This window comes from Acanthochromis polyacanthus, chromosome 2, assembly GCF_021347895.1.
Source record: "Acanthochromis polyacanthus isolate Apoly-LR-REF ecotype Palm Island chromosome 2, KAUST_Apoly_ChrSc, whole genome shotgun sequence".
NCBI classification, from domain to species: domain Eukaryota; kingdom Metazoa; phylum Chordata; class Actinopteri; family Pomacentridae; genus Acanthochromis; species Acanthochromis polyacanthus.
The window spans coordinates 4428225-4438191 of record NC_067114.1 but is presented as its reverse complement, the minus strand read 5'-3'; the positions used below and the strand labels follow the sequence as shown (position 1 = coordinate 4438191).

The following is a 9967-nucleotide window of genomic DNA, read 5'->3' as shown; positions in this document are numbered from 1 at the left end:
TGGGAGAAAACTCACGCATGCACAGGGAGAACACGCAAACTCCATGCAGAAAGATCCCAGGGAAGGCCAGGACTTGAACCGGGGATCTTCTAGCTGCAAGCCAAAATTGCTAACCACCAATCCACTGGGCAGCCTCTTGCCAAAAACTGAAATAATTCAAAGTTTAACCAGAGGCAGAAGTGTGAGAGGCAGACAAACACAGTGCAAATATTCAGTAAGTCTTCCTGTAGCCTAATAAAGAATGACTGAGGAGACAAAAAGAAAACAGGAAGGAGAGCAGACAGGGAATTATGGCAGGAAATAGACCGCAAATGACATAATTGACATTATTTTATTTTTCATTGAATAGTTTCTAATTTATTTTTTCCGTGCCTTCAGACCAAAATGTGAATCAGAAGGAACAAACAAATCCCCTGATTGAGTGTACAATTCTGTCATAAGAGAGAAACAAAGATAATCATGGTCAATACATCTTATTAACCACCATTTGCTTAGCTGTTATGGCATTTATATACTGTTTAAAGAGGAAATATTCTTAATAAGCAACAACCTTTAACATATATTAGTATCCTAATCTGAATCCAACCTTGAACAAAAAGCTGTTCCCTGGGTCTGTGCATAAGGATGTTGGACAAGTGGCCAAAATAGAATGATGTTTGATCAAAAATCAATGCAAGCTGGCCTCTAGGAGACTGCTTAAAGACAGTGATAGACAACTCTGCGATCCACATCCTTTCTTAACCATTTAGTTCTCTGTATACGTGCTCTGCGTGACCGTCCCATTCACAGGTATTCAGATCGCTATAATGGTTGATCTCATTTGCTGCAAATCCAGTGTAAAATTCATTGTCTATAAAAATATTGAGATTTACTTGAACATAACCTTCTGACTATGTCATAATAAAAACTCCAGATGTCTGTTGCAGTTGCACAGTGGGATGTACTGTATAAATATTGTATAAAATAAGGCAGTCTTTTCAGTAGGATAAACCAGATACAAAAATTTCTGGGAGAAAAAATTTTCAAGTCCAAAATGTTTTTCACATATTTCTGCTGTTGTCAAATGTCAAGCGGTTTACAGCATTAAACCAAGAGTACGGGATTGTTGCAACAATGAATACACCCACGCACTCACACCGACAACCAAAACACACTCACACACACTCTCACACACACACACAAACTCCTGATGATCGACGATAACAGCTTATTCTCCAATGCAACATCCCATCCCTGGACAAATCACTGAGACGTAGACATTTCTAATATTGTTTACAGTGCAATACAAAAGTGTTCATTCAAACTGGTACTGTACTTTTGATAAGAAAATAAAAATGTTTAATATGGTAATGCTTCATATGAATAATAATTGTGATTTTTTTGAGAGTTATAGTAGTATTTGTCTTGTATTAGCTTTGGCTTTTTTCTCTCTCTCGCTCTCTCTCTCTCTCTCTCTTAATCTCTTTTTAAATTCATTTTTGTTCATATTTATCAACTAATTAATTTATGAATTTTAATATAGAAAATATGGAACATCTAAGAAAAATTAACATACCAAATCATCTGTAATTAGATACCTATGATCATGATGTTGAGGTGTTTGTCTCTCAGCGGCGGCCCTACGGTAGAGGTCCACTCCCTGACCCTCACAGAAAGCATCCTCCTCTCACATGTCTGTTATGACAGCTACGCGTCGGTGTGTTTCTGAAGGACACGTGAAAAATATTGCCCAAAAACAAACAAACAAAACAAAAAGCAGTGGAGTGTTCTTTCATGGTGTGGCCTCCAGGGGTTGAAGGAGCAGTCCTGCCTTGCTGCGAGCACAGGGATGGAGGTCAGAGTGATCACATGTCCTGACGCGGATCGGACACCTTCATATGCAGACCGCACTTCCAGGAAACAAGCAGTTTTTATTTCTTTAACTCAAACAGCAACTTCACAGGCAGACAGGAGTGCCCACGTAGTGATCAGGGGACGGATGCTTTGCCAGGCGACCTGCCAGGACCCCCCCCTCTACCCCCATTTCTCAGTCATGTCACTTCACCGGCTACACTGCAAAATGCCTGAGAGGCACAAGAAGTTCATAAGGGATGCTGTGTGTCTGCTTCATCACAGTTCTCATCAGGCTTGTAAAAAAACAAACAAACAAACAAAAAAACTCCCACAAACGGCAAAGTTACCGCTGCAAACCGCCTGTCAGTTCAGTCCTTCTGTGGTTTCTGAATGGACGGACATGTGGGCGCTCGGCGTGCTACAGAAGCAGGAGAGTGAAGGCGAGGAGGCCCCCTTTGGCTGGCTGGGCTGGCAGGGAGAGAGACGCCTCAGCGGGAGAGAGGAGGTCCACCCCGGATATGCAGGGTCCCGGGGCCCAACGCTGCAGCGCTGCTACTCTGGAGGTGGTCGCAGGCTGTGCAGCTTCCTCTCGTCCAGGCCTTTCCAGTACTTGAAGTTGTTGTCCAAGTGCTGCATAAGATTGGGGAGGTCTGCAAAAGCTGGAGAGAAGGGAAAACGAGTTGAGGCTTAACGTCACATTTGGTTTGAAAGACGGCGTCACCCATTTTTTTAAATGAACACCTCTATTTGTCTATGTACCTTATGTAGTTTACCACAGCTGTTTTCGTACTACTAATCACTTTAAATCATGGTGCCTTGAAAGGTGTAAATACTGTTTATTGATTACACAGGGGAACACTTTTTCAGTAACTTTGAGTTGCATTGGATATTTTAACTGATGCTGAAGGAGTTTTAGGCGCTGATTTCAAATCTGAAATTAGTTTTTCTCTCCAAGCTCTAGTTTGTATGCAATTTGTTAATGAAATTGTACAAATGTGAACTTGCGTAAACCATGTATAAGCATTTTCACATCCATATCAGGCGTAAACTAACCGTGACGCCACCCGTTGGTTTCAATGCCGAGAAAATGAAGCCCGGATTTTGCTACTTCCTGGTCGCCGTTTTGGATTTTTTGGAGCCAGTGACGTAAAAAGCGTCATCAAACAGACTGGACCGGAGAGCAACTAGGGGCAGGATTGGCTGAGGACTCTCTTATCCCGCCCACATTTTACCGCAGAGGCTTCTGTTGCTGTCTATCAAGTATAGCCACGCCCCCTGGCTCCGCCAACTTTAACGATTTATTTAAAATTCAGTATTGATTTATTTTAAGATCGGCCACCTGACCTCTCATTTTGACCATGAAAACTAACGGGAAAAAAATCCTGAGCTGTAGAACATCAGTCTATCAAATTTTATTTTCTCCAAAAATGAATTGGGGTCTATGGAGCAAAAGCTTTTTGGAGCAAACCCTAGCGGACGGCGTGATATTGCAAGTTTTTGACACTTCCGGGTTGGCTTCAATTCTGGAGCCAGATGCTACGTCCATCTTTATATACAGTCTATGGTCCATATATATATAGATAGCTTCTAATATTTTGATCATTCTTCTTTCGTTCCAGTTCAAACATGGCGTCTATAAAGAGACATCATTGCAGAAACAAGCCTGATACCTTCTGCTACATATGTGGATGCTACACACTCAATCGTCAGGTTGATTTTAATTCTAATGTTTTGATGTTCTGTTTCTTTTGCCTGAATAAATGTACAGAAATGACTTTTATACCGTTTTAAGATTCAAGTGAACAAAAGAATTGTGACTGATATCGCAATTTCCTATAATAATGAAAACTTAAAAAATAAATAAAAATGTCAAATTGCATAAAATCTGTAGCTTGCAGACAAAAACCGACTTCAGATTTGAAATCAGCACACTTAAAGTGACTATCGAAAAGTCTTTTTTGAATGCAACAAAATGAGTGTTCCCCAGTGTTATTAATACAATTAGCATTTCTATAAATTTTAAAATTAGAAGTGTTTTGTTTATAGTATTGTACACCATGTTTTTTTAAGTGTAAATGTTGTATGTAAGCTGCTGAATCCATCTATCTTATAAATGCATTTCAAAATGCATTTATGCATTTTTTTTCTCAACATTCTGATACTTTAACGGGATACCTGTAAATACAAAGACTGATTTCTAACACAAATTTGATACCAGCGATCTACTAATTATTGAAAACACTGAATTTTATAATGGCACTATCAAAGAAATGTTCCTCCCACACTGATATATATGAAAAACCTTAAGAAGTACATGTTTTTAATTGGCTTTTGGCTGCCCTTAAGAGTTTTAATGCTTCATAATTCATTTATATTATTCAGATTTTATTTTATTTATGCTATTCCATTTTTCCTGTTTTAGTAATTTATTTAGTTTTATTCCATTTTACAGTCTTTTATCCTGTCTTGATGCTTTGAAAGTAGTTTCATTGCTGCCTGTCTGGTGACGTTTACAGCACTTTGGTCAGCTCAGGTTATCTTAAACAGGCTATTTAATACATTTTATTTAATTCATGGTGAATAATTAAAAGTCCACTGAGTTTTGGCAGTGAAGTGAGTCAGGGAGGCGTTACTTTTCATCCTCAGCTCTCCCCTCTGGTACAAAAACTGCTGTTTTTAACGAGCTATACAAATAAATTTGATTTGATAATGGAGCTTGGACCCCCTCGATAAGGTCAGCGCTAGCAAAGATAATAATTAAGCTCATCCTTAAAATGTTTTAGTAAAAATAGATTATTCAATGATGATAACTTAACAGCTTTTTTATATGGCATACAATCTACAGAGATTTCTAAATGTTAGAAATGGAATTCAGCTAAATAACAGCTAATTCTATGCTGCTTTACAGCTTTGTGTGCATCTCTAGGGTCCAGTCTTACCATCCCATGCATCAAACATGTCCGTAATGAAGTAGTCTATGAAGGAAATCTGGGACTTTGGGATGCTACATGTGTTTCTGTCAAACACAGGCATGACCACTGGTAGACCTTGTCTCTTCTCCTCGTCCGTCTGCACCAGAGAAAAAGCACGTTAAATACATCAATTATGGAAAAAAAAGAAGAAAAAAGACGTCGTGCAGCTGCTGCCTGTTGGATCCATCTCCACACACCATCAACACGGTGTTATTTTTTCTAATTACCTGTGCAAAATACTCCTCTGAGATGCGTCCGGCCCATTCTATGCAGAGCTCCAGAGGCCTGCATGGATTGGAGATGTCTGCACACTTAATCAGCATCCGCTTGACGAGGATGCGATTCTCAGGAGACGTCAAAATGCTTTTGACAGATTCCTCGTCGCCGTTACCCTGAAAGAAAAACAAAACAAAAAAAAAAGCAGAGGCTGACTTTTGGTGCAGAGACAACTGAAGTTTTGCTTATTAGTTGCAATAAACAGTTTCTTACGACACATCTGTTCTTTGACCTTCGTGTCGTCCTGCGTGTCAAACTGACACGTTTTAAAGTTTGAAAATGGGCAAAAAAAATTATTAAATTTTCACGGTGAAAGTTCTGATGTCCACATTTTCAAAAATTTTGGGAAATTTTTGAACATTTTCTGGTGGGAAAAAAAGAAATGTGAAGAAAAATGTTTCTTAAGAATATTCACACACACAAAAAAAAAATCAACCAAAATCCAGCGAAATTTACTGGATTTTGATGGATTTTTTTAATGAATGTTCTTAAGGAAATTATCAGAAGTTTTACTGATATACATGTAATCGCTTTAGATATTTTTAGGATGCTTTTGGAAGATTTTTATTCATTTTTTGAAAATATTTCCAAGAATTGTATTGCCTAAGTTGGGGGATTTTTTTAAATAAAACTTTTAAGGGCAATTTTTAAGGAATTATTGGAATTTTCTTCCTGAAGGTTTTGCAAATTTTCAGAAATTATTTATTAAAATTATATACTAAATATTTTTACTAAATTTGGGGATTTTTTTTTCAGACAAGGAAACAATATATTTTGGTGCTAAAGAAAGACAAAAGTGTCTCTCTTGCTGCTGATAAAGGGTTTAGTTTTCTTTATGGAGAAGAAGTTTTCAGTCATTTCATGAGGTGTCACAATTACATGTAAATAAGCACAGCAGGCTTCATGAGTCACATGATTTGTCTTCAAGTTTAAAGACTGAATACTCAGAGTAATGTTAAAAGCACAGGTCTGTTCTATTATGGTAAAATAAAAGAGGCTTCATTACGGGTCTATAAGTCTTGAGGTTAACTTTAAAATTAAATTACAGCACATGTGCAATAAAAGTTCTGCCGTTCAAAGCATTCTTTTATTAAATAAATGTTGCCTTTATTACAATGTATAGCAAAAACTCATTTAAACAATGTGTTTAAAATCATTTATTCGTATCATTCCTGCCTTTAAAAGGCAAGACGACTTTTAAATGTCTGTGTTGAGCATTCCACACGGGGATGAGAAAGATGGTACCGAGTTGTAAAATTCTCTCCCCACAAACATATCTGTACGGAGGCAACAACAGGCCGCGAGTCCCCTGAACCAGCGCCTTCATCTCTCACAGCTTTTCAACTATTGTTGCTTTCATGCCGCTAGAGAATGATTCTGCAGCCGCGTGTGACAGAATGAGATTACAATAGCTCCGTTTATCTTATTACGTGTCCTTCCTTCACTGACGCACAACTCTGATTCATTTAGGGGAAAAAAGCTAAAATTAGAGCTACTATTTCTACACAGGTATGAAATGTTTAGAAAAAAAACTCAAGGTGTTTCAACATGATTTCCTTTATAATCTCACCCCATTTTCCTCCACAGCAGCCAGCGGCTTATTGATGCTGTTGACAAATTTGTTGACGTGTTCAAAGTGTTTGGTCATCTCGGTCGCGAGCACCATGTCGATGATGGCCTGTCGTAGCGTTCGATATTCATTCCTAGAGGGAGAGAAATCGGACGCAGGGGGAAAAAAGCAGGGAGATGAGAACAAGAGAAAACATGGAGAGGGAGATGACAGGGTGGTAAATAGCATAGAAGCCCGTGTGAACAGTTTTCCCCTTCTGACTGCAGTGACAGTGGCCATGAATGGAAGCTTTGTTCACCTTCCCCCTCCGAGGGGACCAGCACATGAGCTATTCTGTTTTGGGACTCAAATCACATTACTACCCCGCCGCTGTCAACACACGCACACGCACACACACACACAGTATTCCTTTCATCGACGCAAATGCACACTCATCCCTGATAACACTTCACGTTCTGTCTGTATCTCCAGACACTAAATATTAATTGCCCTGATATTCCTGATTGACAAACACAAATATTGTCTGTATTACAGAATACTTTTTCCATCTAAAAAGCAAGATAAAAAGTTATTCCAATGGAGTTTAACGGCACAAATCATGCAAAAAAAAAAAAAAAAATCAGCAAATTAATTTCTGTGGAGTAAATAAATGGAATAATTCAAAATACAGTGATAATTTTCTAAACAAATGTAAATGTCGGGCCTCTGAGCTCAAAATACACCTGTCTTTGTCGAAGTTATGGCTTTTTTGAATAATTTTAAGCCTTGTTTCTTTAATCTGCAACTATATCCTAAATACTATTAATAGTGTAGGACAGAGGTGTCAAACATGCAGCCCGTGGGCCAAAACCGGCCCGCCAGATGGTCCATTTTGGCCCGCAGGATGACTTTACAATGGGTAAAAATTACAGAGAAGACATTAACTGCAGATTGTAAATTTGTAAAACTACAAATTTTAAACAATTTCTAGACAATGACAAGTTGTTATGATGTTTAAGCAAAATGTGAGATTGTTTAATGTTCTTTTGTGTCTCATTTTTGAAATATTTTGTCTTGTTTTTGTTGTTTTTTTGTCTTTTTTTGTCTGACATTTGTTGTTTGTCTCATGTTTTTGTCGTTTGTTTTCTCGTTTTTGTCTTTTTCCATTTCCTTTCTGTCTCGCTTATGCTTTTTGTCTTATTTTGGTCATTTTCCGTTTTGCTTTATTCATTGTTTTAGTCTATCGTTTTTGTTGTTTTGTGTTTTTTTTTTGTATTGTTAGTCTATTCTTTTTGTCGTTTTGTTTCTCGGTTTTGTCATCTTTTGTCTAATTTTTGTCGTTTGTCCATTTTTGTGTTTGTCATTCAGCTCCAGATACCGGTGACTAAATGTTTTCTTTGTAGAAACACTCATCTGTAAGTTGTAATGTGTAAATGATAAACTGAGGCATAATTTTATTGAAATTGAACTTATTTTTCTTGAGAAATTTCAGCTTGTTCAAAATGTTTTGTAAAAGTAAATTCTTTAAATGTGAACATTTTGGACTAAAACAAAGGAAAAATGTGGAGTTGTTGCTCTTGATCGGTTATTATGCTGTGACTTTACCGGTCCGGTCGACTGCAGATGAAATTGGGCTGATTGTGGAACGAAATGAGTTTGACAGCCCTGGTTTAGGAGAATGGTCATGGTTAACTGCAGACATGATGTTTGTGTTTTCTAATCCTGATATCCTCAACTCAGTCATGATCAGCCAAGGCATGAAAAAGGACGGCGAGCTTTTTTATTGTGTTGTCCTTTCCGCTGGATCTCCTACCTCTCTATATTTTTGAAGATGTTGCACTTATCGTCTCTGGTGGTGATCTGGAAGGCCAGCGCTGCGTGGTGACTCTCTAGCACAGCTGTGTCATTGTAGAGGATGGCTAACTCGCTCCCAGCGTTGCACAGAAAGCTGTTGGTTCGGCCCGGATGGTCCACATCGTGCACGGTGGCAGCGATCAGAGCGGCAACCTCATCAATGGGATCCAGACTTTGCTGACGTAGAAAATGACATGAAAGACATTAGAAATATAAAACTGGACAAGTGAAAGTCTGGTACATTATAGCTACAGTCTTAGTGTTATCAGATGTGACGTCTGGCAGCTTTGAATGATAAAAAAGGTCAAAGGTTTCGCAGTTTAACCTTTTACTACAGCTACTACACATGAGAATGTGCATGCGGTTTAGCCTGCAGGCTGAATCTGCTGCCAAGGGCTTTTTCAAAGGGAATTGTTGAGTTTCTCTGTATAAATTCATGAGGTCTTCACCTGTTCATGTAAAGTACACTGAGATGGCATATGTTGTGAATTACAAGATAAGATAACATAGAAATGCATCAATCCCAAAGGAAATTCATGTGGCAGACATTGCTCAGAAAAAAATGGCATAAAATGCAACAGAAAATTCAACGCAAAAGAAAAGCAAAGAGATATAAGTATGATACATTACAGAAGTTTTAAATAAGTATTCTGAAATAAGACTAAAATGGAAAGTAAGAAATAATACTTCTGAGGTTTTATGATACACGAGAATGAAACTGGAGTATTGCAGTTAAAAAAGAAATTAGAATACTACACATGATAAAGAAATAGCGCAAATAAAGCTGAAATATGCACATAATAATGAAATGTTGGCACTACATAGACTAAACTGAACTGGATTAAATTGAATCAAGAAGCAGCTCTATACTGTAGGAGACAGTCATAATTTATAATAATATTTAATATTCATTTCATTTGAGCTTTTCCAAGGTACTAAACACATGTAACTCACCACTATAAATATGCACGTATTTGTAATGTTGTCAAATATGGTTTATCTTTCAAAATTATTTCAGGCTTATTCTATATTTTTAACTTTTTTTAATCTACTTACTTCAGTATTGACAATAGTAACTGAGCACATAGAACAAAAAGCTCCACTACTTGTAGTTGTAGGGATCATATATTAAGGGGTAATTTTTTTTGCTTGCTGGGCAGTTTGTGTGACAGAAACATAGAAAAAGTAAAAAGTACAGTATATAAGAGCACACATATCCTAAAAATAATTCCTCATTTTGCAATTAATTTGCAACGTAACAGAGCAGCTAACCTGTCTGCAGAGTTCCAGGGATTCATTAACCTTGGGTGATGTAACTTCACAGTTCACTGGCTAAGCCAATGAAAGATCACTCGACTGAGATCAGAAATAGACGGTTTGGTAATCAGCTTAACCAGCGCAGGCCCTTGACCGGTTACTGAGCCACTGACACACTTGGGCATGACTTTCTAGGACAGGGCAGGCTCAGATGGAGCACTTGACG

At 37.8% G+C, this 9967-nt stretch overlaps 1 protein-coding gene across 1 annotated transcript in view; it reads right to left on the bottom strand.

Annotated features, from left to right (window-relative positions):
* Positions 1 to 312: 312 nt before the first annotated feature.
* The window catches only part of pde8a (phosphodiesterase 8A), a 57588-nt gene continuing 47933 nt past the window's right edge, over positions 313 to 9967 (bottom strand). Inside the window, exons 18-22 of the mRNA XM_022199709.2 lie at positions 8444 to 8661; positions 6652 to 6784; positions 5033 to 5197; positions 4773 to 4902; positions 313 to 2492 (exon numbers count right to left, since the gene is read on the bottom strand). Of these exons, the coding sequence (XP_022055401.1) occupies positions 2386 to 2492; positions 4773 to 4902; positions 5033 to 5197; positions 6652 to 6784; positions 8444 to 8661 (753 nt within the window). The 3' untranslated portion in view covers positions 313 to 2385. The remainder of the gene's footprint in view (positions 2493 to 4772; positions 4903 to 5032; positions 5198 to 6651; positions 6785 to 8443; positions 8662 to 9967) is intronic.